The sequence below is a fragment of the Haliotis asinina genome, chromosome 10 (genome assembly GCF_037392515.1).
Source record: "Haliotis asinina isolate JCU_RB_2024 chromosome 10, JCU_Hal_asi_v2, whole genome shotgun sequence".
In the NCBI taxonomy this organism is placed as follows: Eukaryota; Metazoa; Mollusca; class Gastropoda; order Lepetellida; family Haliotidae; genus Haliotis; species Haliotis asinina.
Window position 1 is genome coordinate 32,136,766 of NC_090289.1, and position 23,336 is coordinate 32,160,101.

General features: G+C 38.4%; 2 protein-coding genes across 2 annotated transcripts; one reads left to right on the plus strand and one right to left on the minus strand.

Moving 5' to 3' along the window:
- Positions 1 to 696: 696 nt before the first annotated feature.
- On the plus strand, positions 697 to 16,208 carry LOC137254677 (protein adenylyltransferase SelO, mitochondrial-like). Its single transcript, XM_067792522.1, has 12 exons — positions 697 to 1,366; positions 2,123 to 2,261; positions 3,396 to 3,541; positions 4,544 to 4,667; positions 5,137 to 5,252; positions 6,444 to 6,547; positions 7,778 to 7,947; positions 10,061 to 10,092; positions 10,958 to 11,158; positions 11,987 to 12,107; positions 12,902 to 13,059; positions 13,835 to 16,208. The coding sequence occupies exons 1-12, from the start codon at positions 897 to 899 to the stop codon at positions 14,118 to 14,120; spliced, it is 2,067 nt and encodes a 688-aa protein (XP_067648623.1). The 5' UTR covers positions 697 to 896; the 3' UTR covers positions 14,121 to 16,208.
- A 1,173-nt stretch (positions 16,209 to 17,381) lies between these two features.
- On the minus strand, positions 17,382 to 20,735 carry LOC137254678 (large ribosomal subunit protein uL14). Its single transcript, XM_067792523.1, has 5 exons — positions 20,567 to 20,735; positions 19,513 to 19,596; positions 19,027 to 19,155; positions 18,308 to 18,421; positions 17,382 to 17,499 (listed from the first exon to the last, which is right to left on the minus strand). The coding sequence occupies exons 1-5, from the start codon at positions 20,640 to 20,642 to the stop codon at positions 17,417 to 17,419; spliced, it is 486 nt and encodes a 161-aa protein (XP_067648624.1). The 5' UTR covers positions 20,643 to 20,735; the 3' UTR covers positions 17,382 to 17,416.
- Positions 20,736 to 23,336: the final 2,601 nt, after the last annotated feature.

The following is a 23,336-nucleotide window of genomic DNA, read 5'->3' on the forward strand; positions in this document are numbered from 1 at the left end:
CGTGCAACAAGATTTGTCTCCGGCAACTACACATCATGAGAAGCGGGACGTATCACTAAGATCCTGAGGGGCCTTGACCTGCCACCACTCCAGAAGAGGCGACAGGACATCAGACTTGCTTACATGTACAATATTGTTGGGGGTTTAGTACCAGCTATTCCATCTTACAAGTACCTGAAGCCGAGAACACTAGGGCGAAACAACAAAGCTACCACCTTTACAGACCATGACACCACCAGCATCATCAGCACATGCGTGTGTAACAACAGCAGAGGCTTATAAACACCAACGTCCAGGACCAAGAATCCGAGAATCTTTCTTCATAAGAACTGTCATCGACTGACATTATCTACCTGCCAACATTGTCAACAGTGGAAGCGTCGAGGGATTCCGACAAGCAGCTGGTTCCCGCGACTAACATCTTCTCGCGTACTCTCTCTCGTCCTCTGTAATTATACCATACTATCATACAAACATGATACGCTACATGCCATGACAGGACAATTCATAATATATAAGTATGTAGAATTTAGATAGATATTCACTTTATATGACGAGGTGGTATGTTTTACTCTGGTGTCTGTCGGGCGATGACGAGCACGAACAATATCCTGACTTACACGTTAACCTAGCGTTATTCACCAAGCTCCACCCCAGCGCGTGACATCGCTACCGATGCGAGGAGTTTGATATTCCATAGACAGTAGCCAAGTCTCAAAAGCGCAACAGTTAGCGACAGCATGTACTTCCGTTTCCGGTGAAAACAACCTGTTTGGGAAAGTTTTCTAAAGACATTGTGTAGCCATAATGCAATATATTCAGGAATGAACTTGCATTATCAACAATATATTCAGTGAACAAGAAACTAAAGGCAGGTTTTGGGAGGCGATCTGTCGATGTTAAGGCGCCTAACTCCATCTATCATCGCTGAAGCAAGATGTATCAATAGTACTTCGTCATTGCAAAATTGCTCTCGTCCAGTTTATTTGAAACGCGAAGTCTTCAGAGTATTTGCTCCTATAGTAAGAAGGTTCAGCAAAATGGCAACCTTAGAAACACTTAAATTCGATAACCTAGTGCTACGTGAATTGCCGATTGATCCGAGCGAAGACAAACGAGTTCGTCCCGTCATAGGCGCCTGTTTCTCTAAGGTACAGCCAACCCCTGTTAGCAACCCAGAAGTCGTTGTCTATTCAAAATCAGCAATGGAGCTTCTGGATCTACCCGAGAGCGAGCTGACGAGGCCTGACACAGCGGAATACTTCGGTGGAAACAAGCTGCTACCGGGGTCTACACCCGCTGCTCATTGCTATTGTGGACATCAATTTGGCGTTTTTGCCGGACAGCTTGGAGATGGGGCTGCAATGTGGGTAAACTCTTGTACCAATGTATTGTATGATTTAGGTAATGACTATGTATTCATGCAATTCAATATCCTGAACAACTACTAATGTCTGTAGCAAATTCTGTTTAATTATTTTCATAAATAATATCTTTAGACACGTTTTCGTGTGACAAACATTGATGCAGAATTGACCAGTCAGTGAAGAGGCAGTCATGGTTGTGAGTGACCCTCTCTTAGGCAGTCACTATGCATAAATAGGGACCACCTCGGATACATGTTATGCGTCCAACAGTAAACATAGATCTTGCCTTGACTGTTGGACCTCCAAACACCTGCCACCTTATCATGTTAATTCTGATATAGGCCATTACATAACCCCAGTAGGTTTTAGACACAGTGGAAATATGAAGATTTGTTCAGGCAATAGAAAAAATCTGAAGAACTGTTTTTTGACAATATATTGAACAGAAATTATATACACAAATTGGACAATGGGATCTCTAAGTCAGATGGAGAATGTGGATCATATGGATAAAACAGTTGTTTTTGCTGATATTTGTTTGAGGCCAGATATGACCTATCATGAATGCCTCTATGAGAATACGTTGACATTAGTTGACATATGGTACATGTACTGAACCTGTGATCATAGAAGCTTTTAACATGTTAACACAAAAACTGGCATCAAAGAATATATTATCACAGTATATATGTGGATGCCAATTTTTGTGTTACCAATCCCTGTGATGCCAGCATTGCATATGGATGTGTGTTCAGGTACCTTGGTGAAGTAATCAACAAGAAGGATGAGAGATGGGAGATCCAGTTCAAGGGATCAGGACTCACGCCCTTCTCCAGAACTGCTGATGGAAGAAAGGTGCTCAGGAGCACTATCCGAGAATTTCTGTGTAGTGAGGTACATTATGACCATTGGAAACTGTTGACCATGCAGTCATATTTAATGACACAGAGATCACATCATGCTGTATTTGGTATTATAGCTAAAATGGATAGAATTATCATGAAAACGACCGCTCGTTATCAGAAATGAGTGGTCCACTGTAACTTGATAACGCCCGCAAAATGCTTGACGACGGGCCATTATCAAGCCCGTTGTTAGGTGACGTCATAAGTAGCTCAGCTGTTGAAGTTCAATCACCTACGGCTCGAATGAACTTGGGTTCATTATTGACCATATATCTGGCTCACATTCGTCACATGTGCCTGTGCCATTATGCACTTTCCTGCTTGCGCCATCCATAACGATTGTGCCATAAATGACAACATACAGCAATGAAAATATCGACTTGAAGTCTAACGTTGTTGATCACTGAAAACAATGGTGGCTGGTAGTATGAGCAAAGGTCAAGGTCGAATGTCGTCTCTTTCAATAGTGACGTCATCTCTGTTGTTCTATGACGTGACTATATTTGTAAAATCTGTGTCAGTGACCTCCGTCGTTTTGTTGTTGGCAGTAAATGCTTCTAAACCGATGCCGCTGTTTTTATTATTCTTTTATAAAAACTTCTATTCATTTTAGCTATAATAACGGTAATGCTATTTTTTTCAGGGCATTATGATTTGCAGAAGCCCTCGGTCTTTTCAACTGCCCTCCTTCGTCGGGCAGTTAATGAAAAACCTCGGGCTTCTGCAAATGATAATGCCCTGAAAAATAGCGTTACCCTTATACTAATAATTGTTTCTCTGTAATCAGCGTGAAAAACAGGTAACCTGTTATAACCTAAAATCTGTTATTGCATTGTGATCTACATTTGCATTGTGATCTATTTTTGAATGATTATTGCTGAAAATGGTAATACAATTCATGATATTTTGAACAATGTTTATGTTTTGAACTTATGTTGTTAACTACACATGTAAGTGATCAAGTCATTTCAGACAGTAATGTTTAAAGAAAGCAGTTTATGTTTTTGATATAATTATAATACAAATATTTTAAATATTAAGAACCTTCTCGTGTCTCTGATAGTATTATATAACAGATAACATTTGTTAACAATGGTTATGTGAAGTGTTCTGTGATCCCTAGGCAATGCATCACCTTGGTATCCCCACTACACGGGCAGGCACCTGTGTGACGTCAGACTCGACAGTTATCAGGGATATCTTCTACAACGGCAATCCTAAAGAAGAGAAATGCACCATTGTCCTTAGAATAGCGCCAACATTCTTAAGGTCAGTGTCACTTGTGTTGTAATTTGTGTTTGTGATGAGATGATGACGGATGGTGGGACAGTCTAGCGGTTATCTTATCACACAAAGTCCAAAGTTAATGTTTAAAAACCAAACATGGGTACAGTGTGTGAGACCATTTCTGGTGTTCTTTTCCAGAGTATAGAGCCTCACTCACTCACCATATGTAAAGGATCAAAACTGTCTCCGAGGTTTTGTTTGAAAATGTAAGTCAACAGTGGAGGGAAATCGGTGAGGGCTGATGGGCCCGACCCAATTTCTAGAGGCCAAGGGTTTACATTTCAAACAGAACTGACTCCAGGGTTTTGATCCAACTTATATATATATGTACACGTAACGGGAGACCGTCTCGCGTACACGTTACGTCCTCTACTGATGTACAGATACTTTAGATATAATTTTTATAATTGGTATTTACTGTTGAAATCAACTGGGATGCCACTGGGAGGCAATACCTTGCCTGGCACATGCATTGCACATGCTGTTCACATACTAACCATGTCCTGCACATGCTCTGCCTGCACTATCGGGCTTGTGAGGAACACATGGTTCATACCGACAAACAATTTTATTCTTCACAGTGATCATTCGTAGCCTACTGGATAAAACCAGTGAGGTGATATGGATAGGCAATACATGGCACAAAGCAATCTCTCTCTTTTTTAATAATCTATTCTACAGGGGGTAAAACTAAAAGATTGGTTGTACTGTCATACAACATGTTAGCAGTATTACATCTAGATTCTATGGTCAAATTGTCACTTTCTTCTTGATGTTGTACCTCAATAGCGGTAAATTTGCTGATGCAGTTTGTGGGCATGTTCCATTATGTAGAAAACTGATGTTTTAGGTTGCTTGTAATTTCACATGACCAACGAAGGCTAGCTTAAAAAGAATTTACAAAAATAAAACACCCAAAAACAAATACCAACCGAATCATCCATAGTTCACACTCATCCATATTGATTTTGCCAATAATTTCAGGTTTGGATCATTTGAAATCTTCAAACCCACTGACCCCGAGTCTGGTCGGAAAGGTCCCAGTGTTGGCAAGACAGAATTGCTGCATCAGATGTTGAGCTACACCATCAAGACATTTTATACTGAGGTACTTGGTCCCTTTTCACAACATATTGATAAGGCGAATATTAGTGCATTATGACTGGACATGCAAATTTAATCAGTTACCATTTGTGGTAGTTGTGTTGTTTCTGCTTGCAATTGAAATGACTTTTCAGAATTTATGCTTTATTGTCTAATTGAGAAACATTTAATCTACAACTGGAAAGTAGTGTGCCTTGAACTATTATTATCAACACTAGACTGTCCTTGTGCTATAGCTATAAGAGTTCAAGACTGAACTCACAATCACTAATGCATTTTATATATCATGAACAAGTGATAACCATGTTTTAGTTGTGTTTGATTTTATGGTTGCATGTGACTTTTAAGACACAAGTTGCCAAGTAAACACATCATAAACATTTTGAGGACTGTTTACATTTGCTCAGTTATTATGCTTGTTAAATTTGTAAATATATATTTCTAATCTGACATAACAATATGTATCTCTTCAGATCTGGGATGCTCACAATGCAGACAAACAGACAATGTACCTCGAGTTCTTCAAAGAGGTGGTGAGGCGTACAGCCAGACTAGTGGCCGAATGGCAGTGTGTAGGGTGGTGTCATGGGTGAGTTTCTTCACTGTACACCTCTGTACACCTAGACTAGTGACAGTGTGTGGGGTGGTGCCATTTGTGGGTTTCTCCACAGTACACTTCCATACACCTTGACTGATGGCAGTGTGTAGGGTGGTGTCATGGGTGAGTTTCTCCACTGCACACTTCTTTACCCCTAGACTAATGGCAGTGTTTTGGGTGGTGTCATGGGTGAGTTTCTTCACAGTACAGATCTGTACACCCAGACTAGTGGCAGAGTTTGGGGTGGTGTAATTAGTGAGTTTCTCCACTGTACATTTCTGTACACCGAGACTAGTGGCAGTGTTTGAGGTTGTGTCATGGGTGAGTTTCTCCACTGTATACTTCTGTACATTTGGACTAGTGGCAGTGTTTGGGGTGGTGTCATGGATGAGTTTCAGGCTTATTGTAAAGATTAAACAGCCTTTGAAACTCTATAAATGAGAAAATCATGTTTGGAACTGTCAGCTGTATGACTTGTGTGAGTGAGTGTGTTATATCTGCTATGATTGAGGGTGAAATCGCAGCAGCTTGTAAATATTCAAATCTGGACCCGACAGTCTAGTGATCCACAGAATGAACATTCATCTGCTGATGTGGAATACAATGACGTTTAGTTTTATGATGCCCTCGGCAGTATTACAGCTATATGGTGGTGGTCTGTAAATAATCAATTCTGGATCTGACAGTCACGGGATCAACAGCATGAGCATCAATCTACACAAGTGGGATATAATGGCATGTGTCAGCCAAGTCAGCAAGCATGACCACATGATCTCGTTTGTCACCTCTTAAAATAAGGATTGGTTTCTGAAGATCAATTCTAACCCAGATCTTCACAAGTCCTATATGACTTGAAATCAATGTACTATTCAAACAGCACAAGAATTTAAACAGTCCACTTTCACTAAAAAGTATCATAAGACCTGATGATGCGAGTGATTGAGTGAGTGATTGAGTGAGTGATTGAGTTTGGTTTTACGCCGCTTTTAGCAATATTCCAGCGATATCACGGCGGGGGACACCAGAAAATGGGCCTCACACATTGTACCCATGTGGGGAATCGAACCCAGGTCTTCAGCGTGACGAGCGAATGCTTTAACCACTAGGCTACCCCATCGCCCCCGATTATGTGACTAGGGATGGATCTGTGAAGTGAACAATGAAAGTATCTTTGTGTTCCAGTGTGTTGAATACAGACAACATGAGCATTGTTGGACTCACCATAGATTACGGACCGTATGGCTTCATGGACAGTTTTGATCCTAACTTCGTCTGTAACGGCTCAGGTAAGAAGTGGTGTTGATACATATGTGGGAACCAGTCTGTGTTTTTGATGCAGAGTAAACCTCTTCCCTCATAGACTGCAGTTCCGAACAAAACTTGCAAGGACTGTATGTGTCATAATTTCAAGATACCTACAGCATAACAAGTGTGAAAAGTAAGGTAATATGTGATCATACTATAAATAATTAGAAGTACATTATAAATAATTAGAAGTATATTGCTAATCTGATAACAGGACATCATAATCATGTATCCCTGCCCTGTATTAATGCATGCATTAGTTGTTATTATTTATGACCATCTGTGACAAAAAATCAATTATGTATTCTTTCAGTATAATGTGTTCATATCACATTCACCTCAACAATCTAGTGTTTTTTCTGAATCACCCATTATCTTAGGCTGCACAAAAAAATTAAATCTTTCTCAGGCACATTTTTTTCAAAAATGACAATTGCAGTAGGAAGTTTTTATTTTTTTTTTTTTTTTTTTTGATAGAAAAAAAAGGATGAGGGAGTAACACGTTTTTTTTTATTTCTCAGAAATAAAGTTTGGAAAGTTTAGCACTTGTTAGTGAGTTGTAGATTCAGTCACACTCGTTCTTACAGACACTCATTCCTTTGGTGGACAAATGAGTGACCGGGGCGCGGGCAAGTCAAAATTAGTTTTTATAAATGGCAGTACAAAATTGTTACGTACACAAATAAGAGTGACGTACCAATGTTCGAGAAACATTTCACTTTTCTTATTTAGCCTTACATGCCACGTGAAAAATTGGCAAACATGGAGTTTCTGAACAGCATTTAGAAGTGATACACATTAACACATTAAGGCAAGAATTTATGGGTGTCAACTTCTTTATCATGAGGAATATGACTTTCTGAAGTATATTCTTACTTCTCCATTGGGTGAATGTAAATAGACAGATGATTATTTGGAAATTGCACATGTGCGTTCCTGCACATCTCAGTGAAAAATACATTTTTCTTGAAAAAGTTGATATTTGTTCTCAGTGTCAAAAATATTCCACTGAAATTGAAATTGATCTTCAGTAACCCATGCTTGCCATAAAAGGTGACTAACGACACAGAGTGGTCAGACTCACGTATGACACATGTGTAGATTGATGCTCATTCTGTTGATCACTTAATTATTTACATACTATCACCATACAGATGGCATATTGCTGAATGTGACATAAAACTAAACTCACTCACCCGTTGTCTGTGCAGATGATGGTGGGAGATACACATACGAGAAACAACCTGAAATCTGCAAATGGAATTGTGGGAAGCTTGCAGAAGCTATACAGGATGCCATTCCTCTCTCTGTTACCCAGCCTGCATTGGAGTTGTTTGATGAAGTGTATGCTGACTACTACAAGATGAAGATGAGGAAGAAGGTGAGTGTGTTGGACTGGGATGATGCAGTTGCAATATACAGGGTCAGATCAAGTCCTGTAAGTCTTACGAGGCACTGCTTCTGGTACTTAGCTGGTTACTTACCTTTGCCTGATGCCCAGTTTACTTTAGTATCAAATTTCTGGTGACAAGCACATATACAAGAACCAGTTCTGGTTCCAAATATTGCATGACTGCCAAATGTGACTTTACTAAACCAGGCCAAGTGTACAACCATGCTTTGCTGTCACAACTGTTGACAATAACAGCTTTCTTATGTGAGGAAGGTTACATTGGAAACTTGTCTTGCCTGCAAGAATTATCGGTTCCATACTGTGAACTGACAACCATGAGACCATTCGAAAAGGTATAAAACATTGTTGTTACCAGAAGTACTATATGCTGTTTAAGGTTGCACCCAGCAGTATTCCAGGTACATGGGAGCTGTCTGTAAATAATCAGTTCTAAACCAAGTGATGACGTGTCAGCCAAGTTCGTGAGCCTGGTCATAAGTCCTCTTACAACAAGTATGGGTTGTTGAAGACCAGTTTTAGCCCATTTCCTCTTGGCTTTCACATCAGGGAGAGTTCAATTCAATGCATATAAAACTGACATCAGTGGGTAAAGGAAATTTAATCTGAATCTTTGATTCACTCTGAATAACAATCTATCCTCCTGGGTACCCATCCTACAACTAGATATATTGGGGTATGATCAGTAGGAATGGTTAAAGAGGTCAGTAATCAGAAGTGTGGTTGATAATAATTATTTAAATGATTTTTTATCCCCCAGCATATAGTCGACTCCTCGTCTGTCCATCCGTCCGTCCGTAATCATTTTGTTTCTGTAGCATAACTCCAAAACCGTTCAATATTTTTAGACCAAAATTGATAGATATAATAATCTGAACCTATGGTTGTGCCTTTTGCTATTTACAAATTTTTAGCATTTTCATTTTTTTAGTTTTTCCATGGAACATTTTGGTGTTAGTCTGATGGTGGGGTGGGCCTCATTTCTGGAGCAGAACTAAAACATCGTTCAATATTTTTCTGCCAAACTTGGTAGATATATCAATCAGAACCTGAAGTGTTGCCTTTTGCTATTTCCAGGTTTTTGTGATTTATTATTTTCTCAGTTTCCATGGAAAAGTTTCGGAATTTTTCTCAAAATGGAGGGAAGGGCTTTGTTTCCAGAGCAGAACTCAAAAACTGTTCAATATTTATCTGCAAAACTTGGTAGATATATCAATCGGAACCCAAAGTGGTGCCTTTTGCTATCTACCGGTTTTGTGATTTATTATTTTCTTGGTATCCATGGAAACGTTTTTTCACTTTTGTCTCAAACGTGAGAGCTGTGTTTCATTTCCGAGGCAGAACTAAAAAAATTCTTAATATCTGTCAGTAAAACTTGGTAGATATGTATGGCAGACCCCAAAGTGGTGCCTTTTGCTATTTACAGGTTTTGGTGATTTATCATTTTCCCAGTTTCCACAGAAACAATTCTGACTTAATCTCAAAAAGGAGGGATGGGCTTCTTTTCTGTGAGACAGACCACAAAGTGGTGCCTTTTGCTATTTACAAAGTTTTGGCATTTCTATTTTTTCCTGTTTTCCATGGAAACAATTCGGACTTAGTCTCAAAAGCGAGGGATTGGCTTCGTTTCCGGAGCACAACTCGAAAAGCATTTGATATCTTTCAACAGATCTTGGCAGATATATGAGACAGATCTTGAAGTGGTGCCTTTTGCTGTTTACAGAAATATGGCATTTATATTTTTCCTTATTTCCATGGAAACGATTCAAATGGTATTTTTTTTTCAGTTTTGCACAAAGTTACTTGTCAGATATTTTTCAACAACCGATTGATAATTTGTTAATGATTCTGGATAAAATTAAGCTTCAAGTTGCTTAAGGTGTGATTTCCTCATCATGTTTAATGACGGAATGTGTGTGCTGTGGTTGTCAACTTTTGTTTCATTTCGATAGATGAAAAGTGTCAATATATCTCATATTTTTTCAACTTTAGGATCACGTGTACAGTCATTTTTGTGTTTCCAAATATTAAATGCTTTTATCGATGCTGGATATTAATACTGCTCGATGTTTTTTTCTTTTAGCTAGGCCTAAGAAAGGAATTACCAGAAGATGGGTAAGTTTGAAAATAATAATAATGCCATTTGCAATAGTGTGTGTCTGAATGGAAATAAATTTAGAGCAATTTAATTACAGGAAATGATGATATAGAAAATGCCAAATTCAAATGAAGGACCTTCTACACTGGCAGTCATAGCCCTAAAAAAATCTTAACTCCCAGACTTAATCACAGATATACAACAGTCATGGGGCTATGATTGCTATATGGATTGAGACCGGGCTCCTGAATTTTTTGCATTTTGATGGCACTAGACTCTCTCATATGTTTCATCAGTCTCCAGCATGTTTTTTATCGTGACTGTACAGAGTTGTGTCCCTTAGGTATATAGAGGTGAATGATTGAGTATGATTTTACACCATTCTTAGCAATATTCCAGCAATATCATGGTGTGGACACCAAAAATGGGCTTCACACATTGTACCCATGTGGGAAATAGAACTTGGGTCTGCAGCAAGACAAGCTAACGCTTTAACCTTCAGGCTACTCTGTGACTCCTTAGTTATACAGGAACCTGTAATTATGTTTTCAAATGCTGTGGGAGAGGTGGGGCTGCTTAGTTCTTAAAGCTTTTGCTTGTGACACCAAAGACTCGATTTCTATTCCCAACATGGATGAAGCCTATTTCTGGAAACCTTGTTGTGATATTGCTTGAATATTTCTAAAGGCAGCATAAAACTACGCTAAATTCAAGTGCTGCATTGTGTGGATTATGTTTCCTACCCATACTAGAGGGTTGCCACAAATGAGTGAATGATAAAACCTACATCATATAGGCATTTTCCCCATGTATCTCACACTTTAATGTCAACTACTGTTCAAAGTGACATTAGACTAACACAAACTCTTACTTTACCGACAGGGATCTTGTGAAGTCCCTGATGGACACCATGCAATCCACCAGCTGCGATTTCACCAACAGTTTCCGCTGTCTGAGTCAGGTGTCTCTGCCTGGCAGTGCCACAGCAGAACAAGATCTTCAGGATGTCACTGACTACCTCCTGACACAGTGCAACTCTGTAGAGGAGCTCAGGAAGGCCAATGAGACACAGATGGACTCAAGGTCAGATTTCTTGTAAATCCATGAAGATATGGGTTAGAGTTAATCTTCAGTAACCCACACTGCTGTAAAAGGCAGCTAATGGGATCAGGTGGACAGGCATGCCGACTTGGTTGACACATGTCGTTATATCCCATTTGCATAGATCCATGTTCATGCTGTTGATCCCTGGATTGTTTGGTCCAGACTCAAGTATTTACAGATCGCCACCATATAGCTGTGATATTGCTGAGTACGGCGTAAAACTAAACCCACTCAGATTTGGTATTAAAAGAACTCAGAACTTTCCCAAGTGTGAATTGGATTAAACTTTGATTCATTTGGAAATAAATTTCAAACATTATAATGTAGATGTTGAAGGGACGTATCTGTGTGCTTTGGTTTAACCAAGGTTGGAAACAACTAAAAAGTTATGACTAAATATAGAGTACCGCTATGCAGAAGTGAAGCATTCACTTCAAGACAACCGTAAGTTAGACAAATCGATGTTCTGCACAGCAATGCTTCGAAATATGATTTTGTTACCTGGTGTCTTCACTTCAACCACCAAGTTTCAAGGTTAATGCTTTTGGTAAGTCAGTATTGGAAAATGTGAATATATTGGATGACATGTATATATAATGTCATTAACAATGGATGACAACGTAAATGAACTGTCCCAAAGCTATGACATGATATGACAATCTAAGCGGATACTCCACAAAGGAAATGAGAAATGTGATGATGTTGTGAAGCATGCGATGTGAAGCAGTTGAGAATTTTCCCCTTGTTGTATTCTCTTTCTGTGGGACATGTCCTTGATGCCTCAGTTATTGTTCCTGATTATTCTAGACAGCTGCAGATGCTCCTCGTGTTGGGTCAGTCTAACCCTGGCCTGCTGCCAATGCTTGGTCGTGGCTTCCTGTCTTTTACCAGGGAGCTGGAGAAGATGCAGAAACAGGAAAAGATGAAGGTGAGTCCTCTAGTTGTGATAGTGAGTCCTTTACTTGCCATGGTGAGTCAGTCTAACCCTGGCCAGCTTCCCATGATGAAAATGAATCCTTTGTGTTTTTATGGTCAGTCTTCTAGTCAAGAAGGAGTCCTGTTGTGATGGTGAGTCAGTCTAATCCAGGCCTGCTGCCCATGGTGAAGATGACACCTCTAGTTGTGATGTGAGTCAGTCTAATCCAAGTCTTCTTCTAATGATGAAGGTGAGACCTGTAGTTTCTGATGGTGAGTCAGTCTAACCCAGGCCATCTTCTAATGATGAAGGTGACACTTCTAGTTGTGATGGTGAGTCAGTCTAACCCAGGCCATCTTCTAATGATGAAGGTGACACTTCTAGTTGTGATGGTGAGTCAGTCTTACCTAGGCCTGCTGCCCCTCTTAGCTTAGGCATTCAGTAATGGACAGACTTGGAAAAAAAACATTCTCCAAATATTTCTATTTCTTCATTCAAATCCCGCTGCAGGAGACAAATTGCAGAGAAGACGACTTAATCGAATGAAATAATGTATTTAATTCAGTTTGTCATTTTTGGAGTCATCAGGCTAATGCTGTATGAGAATGTGCAAATCTCTTGGTAACATGGCTCATCTGTATGACAGTAAAACCATTCAGTAACATGACAATCATTATGTGTGTATGACAAAAGACTTTTAAAGAGAATCCCTTGCCTGAGATAACACTGAGCAGTCACCCATTTTTCACAGTTATTACCCTGTTAACAGCAGATGTTCTGGAATTGAGAGTTTGAACTTTTGACAGGATCTGACTCAGGAGATAAAGACAGGAAGGGACAGAGAAGCCTGGACTCAATGGCTGACTAAGTACATGGGGCGTCTTACAAAGGAGGTGGCAGGGGAACGGGATGTGGAGGCAGTCAACCAGAGAAGGGTGGAACTTATGAACAGCAACAACCCAAGGTGAGGCAGGAGAGTGTCAAGTCTTAACCCTCTGCAACAAACTTACTGGTTGGTTAGTGGGTGACAGATAATCATAAATGGTTTTCAGTTGGTTAATTCTCAAAGCATGTGAGTTTGGTTTTTCTCTGCTGTCAGCAATATTTCAGCAATATCACGACAAGGGACACCAGAAATGGGCTTCATACAGTCTACCCATGTGTGGAATCAAATCCAGGCCTTCAGCATGACAGGCAAATGCCTTAACCACTAGGCTACCCAGGACTCCCAGATAAAAGACATAATAACACTGAAATCAATATGAATGGTCCACTCAAAATCGGTGATAACATCAGGTGTCCGTGAGAAGGGTTTGCTTGTCCAGCATTGACAGAAGCACCTGCCACACAATTTGCATAGGAAAGGTAAATGTTTACATCCATGGTTTGTTTTAATACATCATGTTGAAGACCCAAGTTCGATTTTCATTATGGGTACAATGATTGAAGCCCTTTTCTACTGTTGGAATGTTTGCTAAAAGCTGCATAAAACCATGTACACTCTCTCCCTCTCAGTCTGAACCAACTGTTTTATCTATCCCAATGTCACAACAGTTTATGATGTTATGTCAAATCATTTCCAACAATGCACTAATGAAAGAAACATCTGAGTGGAATATTTAAGGCACAATGTGTTTTCCATCAAAATGATTTTTATGCAACTGTACATAATAAATATATCACATAGTATATAATATTCATCCAATGATTGTTTTTCTTTTCAATCTTTTATTGTCCAGAATCGTCCTGCGCAACTACATAGCCCAGAATGCAATAGCTGCAGCTGAAAAGGGAGACTACTCTGAAGTGAAACGGGTGTTGAAACTCCTAGAAAACCCATTCAGCTCTGATATTGATGCAGCTGACCTTGTCTCAAGGTCACAAGAAGGCGAGAAGTCGGCCCAAACAAGTGATGGTGGAGCATCTTCATCAAATGAGGAGGCTGGCCGAACTTTCTCAGAGCAAATGTATGACAACAGGCCTCCTGCATGGTCCATGGACCTAAGAGTCACCTGATCTTCATAATCATCTTGCAGATCCTTCTCTGACTGCTCTTGCAACTTTCAAGAACATCATTTAGTGCTTCTGGAGTCATTGACATAAGAACTTTTAAGGATTCAGTGCCAAGTCCAAATGATTAGACCAAATGATTTTCATGAAACTGTATTTTTTCAGTTTACTTTATGTATGTGAAAAAATGCATTATGGTAATATTTGGTTTGATAAGCTTGTACCGAGTCAGAACTATCATTCCTGTAAAAACACTATTTGATATTCTTCAGAGAGTTTGGCAATTGAGCTGTCAGTAGGTTCTGCAAGATGTACTACTGGGACCGATCAAGTTCACTACCTCTCATAACGATGAAGGTTGTGGATTATCTTAATGGTCCTACAGGTAACAAGGGGGAATCTGTTAACGTATGGTGAGATTTTTTCTGTCTATTGTAGGTTCTACCATTGTTAGTTTGAAAGAAACTGAAACTGGGACATTTTGTTTCATTGATGGTGCTGAGGTGTTATTAAAGATTCCCCCTTGTTAAAACTCTCAGGATGTTCAGATTGGTTGCACAAAGGAAATCTGCCCATGGTCAGTGAACAATTATGTTTACATGCTCTCTTAAAACCTTGTCATTTTGTAAGGAAAACTTCACACTCACTACCTCAAAATCAACTCTGCTAATACAGAGATTATGTGCGGATCAGTTTTCAGTTTGTTAATTCATGTTAATCTGTAAATTGTCTGACCGTAAAAAAGCTCAGCCTTTTTTTTTGTTTTACTGGGGGGTTTTCTGTTTGTATTATTTCAAACTAAGTCTGCATTCATACCAGGATTTTGCTGTGTTGTTTTTTTTTCACTTCCTGTTTCTTAGCTTATGCACAATCTATTCAAGAGGTGGAAAAGAAGCTATTTGTAGCTGGTCTCAGGAAAACAGAAATGCAAGGCATGTCAATTTAAAAAAGGATGTAAGTCTTGGAGAACAAATATGTATTTGAGAAGTTGAGCTTTACGTTCTTCAGTGTGTTAAATGTTTAACTTCTTTGAGAGGCATTTCAGAAGAACTATAGGTCATGGAGAAGCAAGTACCAGTGCTGTAGACAGTTTCTTTAGTGCAATGAGTGTGATGTTTCGGTGCAGGTCATCTGTATTCTAATGATATTAGAAAACAAATTCCTTCACTCCTCCTAATTTGATCTGACCAGTGGCAGGTAGTTTGTGATAATGAGGACACTGGGAACAACTCTGCCATGAGAAACCAGTGTTTGATGACGGCCAATCTCAACATCCACAACACGACCGTTAGGAATTGTTTAGTGGAGTATGTATACTGTATGTAATGACAGGTTATATATACAGAGCCTTCTAAAGTATTTCACACTTTTTGTATATGAACACAAGTGAGATATGTATATATTTTGAAGAATGTACTGTATAGTTTAGAGATCTGCTTTCATCAGTGTTGTGGGGTAGGCATTGGCTCATCACGCTAACAACCTGGGTTTGATTCCCCATATGGGTACAGTGCGTGAAGCTATTTACAGTTTCCAGTTTCTGATATTGCTGGAATACTGCTAAAAGCAGTGTAAGAACATAGAAAATAAAAACATATTAATAAAATAGTCTCCAGATCTCCTGCTATGTGTGTTCAATGGCATGCGCTCTATCCTTTTAACCAGAACAGTTGTGATATCTAGTTACTAGAAGTGAACAATTAATAACAAGTGAATGTGCATGGAGTAATTTAAGACCAGACACCTTAAATTGATATTTTGTACATCAGTGTCAAAATTGAGATTTGGGGGTATTTTTCCATATATTCAGCACATTTATTTTGTGGTGTATGTTACTTTATGTTAACTGGTACATTCTACCAGGTTGCCAAGTACTGAATTGTAAATTATTATTCAGAACTGAGGCTCATTAACCAGTGTGTCGTATTTGCTTGAGATTAATTGTTACATTAGTTGTACATACAGAATATTGTATATGAGCTGTCTCGAATAGTTTGTTACCTCCTTCACAAACCTGGAGTAATCTGTGTATTTATGGTGAAAGTACAACTTTATGCTGTCATAGCAATGTCATGAGTCTCAAAGAATAAAAGATGCAACATTTTTGTATTTCATTGTTGGTTTAAGGTATGGTCTGCAGGTTGCCAAATAGCAGTCATAATCTCTTCCGCAAAACTCTTCTCAATGCTTTAGACATCATAAATCATTACACAAGACACCCACAAGAAAGCCGACGTTCTGCTAGCCCTTGTACTGTTGACTTGCGAGTTTGTGAAATGTTATCTGTCTCATGGCAAGCCTAATTCACATATATTAGAACTACTTAAATTAGAACCTTTCTTTTTCTCACTTGGGCAGCGTATGATAGCGCCTGTCTGCTGCTTGCTAGTTACATGGCAGGCTTACAACATATTTCATAGTCAGCAGTGTACCAATACATTTTCCAAGGGTATATATGTGACCGTGTCATTTACTATGGGAAATATTCTAAAAGTAATTTACATCTGTGGTAGCTAGATGATGTCTGTATAGGACATGATCAATCAAACTAACTTTGACAGTTCAACCTACCCACTTATCTAACACTAAATGTGACTGGTCTGGAGAATGCTTTCCACCAACGAATAATGTTCTTTTCTGCTGTTCTGATTCAGAGTGCAGTGACACTATGTCAACCAACAGTGGTCACCAAGAAATAAAATCACCAATCATGTACACATGTAATATTCCTTCCAAGTACTCAAAAGTATTTTACTTTGGGCAATTTATGAAGTATATGAGTGCAAAAAAAAAATCTAAAAAATATTTTACTTTTAAGTTTACTTTTTTGGCCAATTAAAACAGTGGGATTTTGTTTTTTGAGCGGGAAAATTAATTTTTATTGTTTTTTCTCATACTTGAAAATATTTGGCAGGCAGATCTGTAACACAAGAAATAAAATTGGTCAGGCCTTCCGACAGTTTATAAATGCTGGCTGCATACTGCCAGACACAGCCCAGCCTTCAGACAGTGAGTACTAGTAACCAAATTTCTTTGGGTCTAATATTGCAAGTTAAGAACTATAAACTGAAAAAACACTATGGATAACAACTTCGCACTCATAAAAACAAGTTGTTATCCATACAGTTTGTTTATATTGTATTTTCAGCTTGACATAAATATTACACCTATTCACAATCATGACATCCCTCGAACAAATGTGTATTATTCTGTTCTCAGATGCAGATGGTCGATGCTTTGGATAGGCAACAATTTCATGATACACAAAACAACACATAAACAGACCCCTTTATTTGCCCCCTTAGTTACACTTAGGAAATGGAGCTTGCGTTTGATGCAATACGGGGCCAAAGGTCTGCACATTCTTTTGCAACTGGTCCAGTGATGGCGGAACCTATTAAAGAGAGAAACGCTATTTAAACAACAATTCCACCAAACAAAAGTCAAAACACAAACAGTAAAATGTTTCAACCTGTATCTTGAGCTATCTCATTCAAGGCTAACATCATGTACTGTAGACACAAACTCCCTGAAGTGGAAGCTCCCAGCAAAATTGAGCATACAACCCAAGTTGATCAATGTGCTATAGAGATTCAAAAAAAAGTTCATTTATCAAAGACATTGATTAACATCGAGATTCTACTTAAAACATTTTTCAAATTATGTCATAAAATAATAACATTTCCAGTGGAAAGCTAATAACCATTAAAATGTCCTGCCATCTGTCTCAATCAAAAATGTTTACAGTGATCCATATCTAGGAACAATTATAAACAAAGGTCTAAATGCAAAATTTCATTCATTCAAAGGTCAAAGGGAGTCAATTACGCTTTAGAGCAGCTGTCAATGTTCAGTTATGTTAAAGTCCTAAGTGTGTCACTTGTATTGCATGATGCCAGTAACATACAACCACATATATATAATCTTATCAGGACCAGGCAAACAAGTTACTGAAATGTGAATAACATCCTTGGCAATAATGTTACAAAATTGAATAACCCAATCCCCAGCCTAATTCTATAAAGCTCATTGTAGCCTTGGCTATCCTTAAAGGGACTTTAGTGTTATATAACCAAACTTTGTTTGGTTCCAAACATACGAAATTCAAAAACATGTTAAGTACACAGTTGACTTTGATATTAAAATATACGCTATAAATACGTCTATAGATCCTGTATCTTAAAAACGACCAATTTTGCTACCTTTCATTTCACCCTTTGGGTTGACAATAACTCCTGCATTGTCTTCAAAGTAGATGAAGACACCATCCTTCCTTCGGAATGGTTTTCGTTGCCGGATGACCACTGCTGGCATAACTGAAAAGAAATATCAATGTTAGTCCTTCAGTACAGTAAACAAAATAAACGGGGGCAAAGCTTTTAAAGCAGATTCTGGAGACTCAAATTTGTCAAAAAAAAAAAAAAAAAAGACAATACATGGACACAAGATGCAATCAAAGCAAAAGCACTCTAACAATGATTTGTGTTGTCTCCTAAACATCATATTTCATTATGACTTGGATGTGTCTCCACATATATACTACACTTAGAGTCTTAATTCCATGTGATAATGTAAAATATTCAACATTTTTGACAGTCAGATTTTCAGTGGATGCTACATGATGCTGAATCTGCAATTTTAAACCAGAGTACAGGAGACAGTACAAAACTGTAGTCCAGGAAACCCTGTGAAGAAATGTATAAGCACTGAATCACCACCTCGTGCATCACCATAATGTCATTATTACTTTTGAAGTGTACATTGAACATTATTAGACTGAAGACATATCACAAAAATGACACAATAGCACAATGTGTCACAGGTTATGCAAGTGAAAGCCATCTGAAACATACAACAGATGCAGATTGTTTGTCATTTTCAATTTGTCATTTAATAGTCCAATAAGACAAACAGAACACACCCTTCTTCCTCAACTCTGGCTTTCCCTTTTTGACAGTTGCAACAAACATGTCTCCGGAGCCAGCAGCTGGCAATCTGTTCAAACGTCCCTTGATGCCATGGACAGCAATAACATACAAGTTCTTGGCGCCTGTCAAACCATCATTCAGACAGATCAACACAATGTTTAGTTTAGTCTGTCAAAACAGTATTGCAAGAATTCCAAAGTTAAATATTCTTGTGTTAAACTGAAGGTGCCATATAATTCATATTCTATATATCTCTTTGTAATAGGGCTTTAGTTAATATACATTTCATGGCACATTCACAAGAGAAAATATGATGCATTTGCCCAAAGCATTTTTTTTCCTATTTCAAACAATTGTACGAGGCAGGCAAGTTACTTAGCTGATAGCTATCTATCATTCCACTCAAACATGAAAAGTGGAGTCCTAGATAAATTCATTAAGTTTGTCTTTATGAAAGCAAAGCAAAAATCGATTTTCACCTGTGTTGTCAGCACAGTTGATGACTGCCCCGACGGGCAGACCGAGGGAGATTCGGAACTTCCCCCCGGAGGAACCTCCTCTACCTGAAATATATGATTACATTATTATACACTGTCAAATACCATTGATGCACGTGACAAATCAGCAAATGGTATAGGGATGTAACAACAATACTAAAATACAGGGTTGGATTTTGACCACCATTTTGAAGGGCATCACCTTCAGTTAAATATGGGACAGATCAAAGATTTTGATCAGAGTGGAGATTCATAGGACCAGGTGTAGTACTGAAAGACCAATTATCACTACAGGGTAACTAGATTTAAACAATGACCATGATTCAAACACTAAGGGAGTGCATGTAATGTGGCCCTATAGATCAAATGGCATTCAATCATTTGATGATATTAAAAGTAAAATGCAATTTGACAATATTTCAAGGTTTCTGATGACAACACCCCCTACCCAGAACCCCCTCTATCTCAGTAACAAGCAATACAGTACACTGATCATGCTTATATTTAGACCATTCCCAAGTCAATTGTGGAGATTTAGAAATGTATGAATAAAGCAGCTATAACAATCTCGGAAAAAATGTGAACAGGACACTATCCTGAAATTAACCTTATCCACATCTAACACGCACATAGGGGGAACTAAAATAACTGTGAACAAGTTATTGCAACTTTCTCATGTTGCCTACACGAGTTTGTTTCAGACGAACTGAGTGCAAATGTGTATTATCGGCCTTAATCATTTATTACCTAGGTGACTCTCCTGAAATGCATTTGTTACACATGAGGAACAAATGCATGCTGTCTATTTGTGAAGGTGAAATTTGTTTTCATCCTTAACTTATACAGGTCTTGGTGGAGCAAGTCGGATAATATTAACAGGTATACTGGGTGATCGTTCCCTAACTACCACCCTTACACAATTATTATTCATTAACATGATGTTTGTTTTATTCAAAAACATAAGTTGATGGGATGGATATTCCCGATTATTAGCGATTTCCGACGGATTTTGAAGCGAGTGTTTTCATTTCCTCACCTCTCTTCGACATGTTGGTGTAAGAGGAAGCAACTACTGCGCATGTAACGGAAGTGCAACTCTTACCCTCTTTCATCCATTACCGTAAATGGATTATCGAGGGCACGTTTCTCGCAAGCCTCTCACACTGTGACTTCAGAAACACATGGCGAATGACACTATCAGAGATAAAAGTAATCATTATCTTCTCGAAATACATGTACTAGTAATCAAAATCGTTTAGAAGAAAAAAAATTTTGGTCAGCAATGCGTGTAATTACAGACACGTTAATGTAATTAAACTAGTATTTTATATAATACATTTATACCATTTGTGTGTTCTTTGAATAATTATTCTTTGATGATCAGTGGAGTTTTGGAGGGGTCAGAAGAGGGGTTTGGTAATATGAGATGAAATGGACTTTGATGAGGTAAGGTGAAATGGAGTTTGATGGGGGTGAGATGAAAAGGGGTTTGGTGAGATGAGGTGAAACGCTGCCGAGAATCTAACCATCGACCTTCCGTCTCTATGCCCAGTGGGAAAAGCGTTTCTCTCTGACCCCAGAGGAAATCCTTACACAAAGATACAATATGTGAAGGTTTTTTTTAAGATTTTGTGCAACACCGCACTAATTGACAGTTTCCAGCTTTACGACGACCACCTGACATCGTGAGTGCGTGAATGAATATGAATTTACGCCGCTCTCAGTATTCCAGCATTGGGGAACACGACTTTCACACAATGTATCCGTGTGAGGAATCGAACCGGGGCCTTCGACATGACGAGCGAACACTTTAACCACTAGGCTACCCTACCGCCCAATTTCTTGTTTACATCATAGAGTGACATGGATTCTTTCAGCCAACAAGACGTTTCCATAAACATATATGCTTCATTTTATTTTTACTCTCTAACTTCAAGAATGTCAATCAAACTATCCAAGGGCAATCTGGAAATAACCGGTCTGGACCAGACAATTTTGTGATTGATATCACGAGCATCATTGATATCACAAAGCATCTATCTTCGCGATCGAAATACGACATGAACCACCCAAGTCAACATGACCAGCAACCTGACCACCCGATCAGTCGCGTCTTACGACATGCATTAATTCCAGCTGATCAGTTTATACCCGGATTTTCCCTGACCTATTTATAACACAACTGTTTGTAGCTGGCGTGTGGTGTCTCTTTCGGTACTTCTGAACGCGGATCCAGGGATCATACCAATACTAATAAACCATACACATCATATCGCGTTCATTCATATCATCATATGTCATCATCACATCTCATGATTGACGCGTGTAAAAGAGAAACTCAGTTATTTGGTGTTACAAACATGAATTAATTGACAAGTTTGAGCCTGAAAAAAGTTATAATTTAGTGAACTATTAGTATTATTTTTGTTCAGATTTATGTGTATTCTAGCCGTTTTCCAAACAAAACGTGAACACTCGCCTTCATCAGTCAGCTAAATTTGTGACCGGCAGTTAAGTTTATCCGTCAGACAAGAGCTTTCCACTCGGCAAGGGAGACAACTCGTTCGAGACAAACTGCTGAATTGAGTTGCCCCCCACATGCTCTTTCGACTTTAGTGTAGGCTACTAGTCCATGGAAGTCATCCATTAAAATATATTTATTATGATTTTTTAAAGATTACAACACACATCTGTGCATTAACGTATGAAGTGATTTACAATAATGTAATAACAACTATTACATAACGCTTCAAAGTGTTTTCACATACTTGTCAGAATAAACTTGAAAATACAATTACACAAAAGAGCAATAAATTATGCAAAGGCAAGTACATATGTAACCGTGAACGAAAGTTACCAAATGTTTCCAAGAATGGTCTGTGTTGAAGAATTTTGTTCGGAATCTAATATGTTTTACATTTTGAGGTAATCTACGACAGATAATTTAAACTAACAGAAGGTGTTATCTATCAAAATCGATGCACATGTAGAGAACTGAACTAAACAACAAGATTAAAAGTGATACCACTGTCTATAAACTATGTACAATTGGGGCAATATGTATCATCAATGTTTTAACCATGCTTTGACATACTTTCACTTGAGTATAGTGAGTGAGTGGGTTTAGTTATACCCCGTTTTTAGAAATATCCCAGCAACATAATGGCGGAGGACACCAGAAAAGACTTTTCACATTGTACCCAGAAAATATTATAACATATGTATGAAGCATCTGCCTGAAAAAAAGCCTCAAATATCTGTTTTGTCAGAATAAGTCTTGTGCTGTTGTAAGTATTGCTGAAGACAAAAAATAATTAAAAACCTAATTATATTCACACAAATTACTTATACGTTATACTTAATTTTACTTCAGCTGAAAACGTTATTTATGCCTGTATAGCTATACATTAGTGAGTGAAAGAGCAAGTTTACACTATTTAAGAAATATTCCAGCAATCATACTGTCGGGTACTCAAGGCCCCTATTTCTGGAAGCAAACTTATGTTGGACTTTTTACTCACATTTGAGCAAAACGCAAGAAAATGCACTTCCCAGAATAAACTGAAATCGATATTTAACTCAAACAAAGAGGACAGCTTATATTTGTTAGTTAGGTTGATTAGGTTTCTTTGGTATTTTTAGAAGTGCAGTCGAGTTAGAAATTATGCCGTTTCAAATTGACAAATTCAGTTTGAAATTTGAGCAAAAACGTAAGTTTGTCTCAAGAATTCGGAGCCTGAAATGAGCGTCACACTCTCTCGTGATGTTTTGTAAAATTTGAAAATGCATGACCCTAATATAATATT

Bases quoted from the DNA above. Each gene is read 5' to 3' on its own strand.
- LOC137254678 (XM_067792523.1), bottom strand. From the start codon at position 20,642: ATGAAAGAGGGTAAGAGTTGCACTTCCGTTACATGCGCAGTAGTTGCT. The intron at 19,156-19,512 runs GTGAAAATCGAT...ATGGTTTGACAG, and splicing joins CAACTGTGCTGACAACACAG to GCGCCAAGAACTTGTATGTT. The intron at 18,422-19,026 runs GTGTGTTCTGTT...ATTTCTTTTCAG, and splicing joins GCCAGAGTTGAGGAAGAAGG to TTATGCCAGCAGTGGTCATC.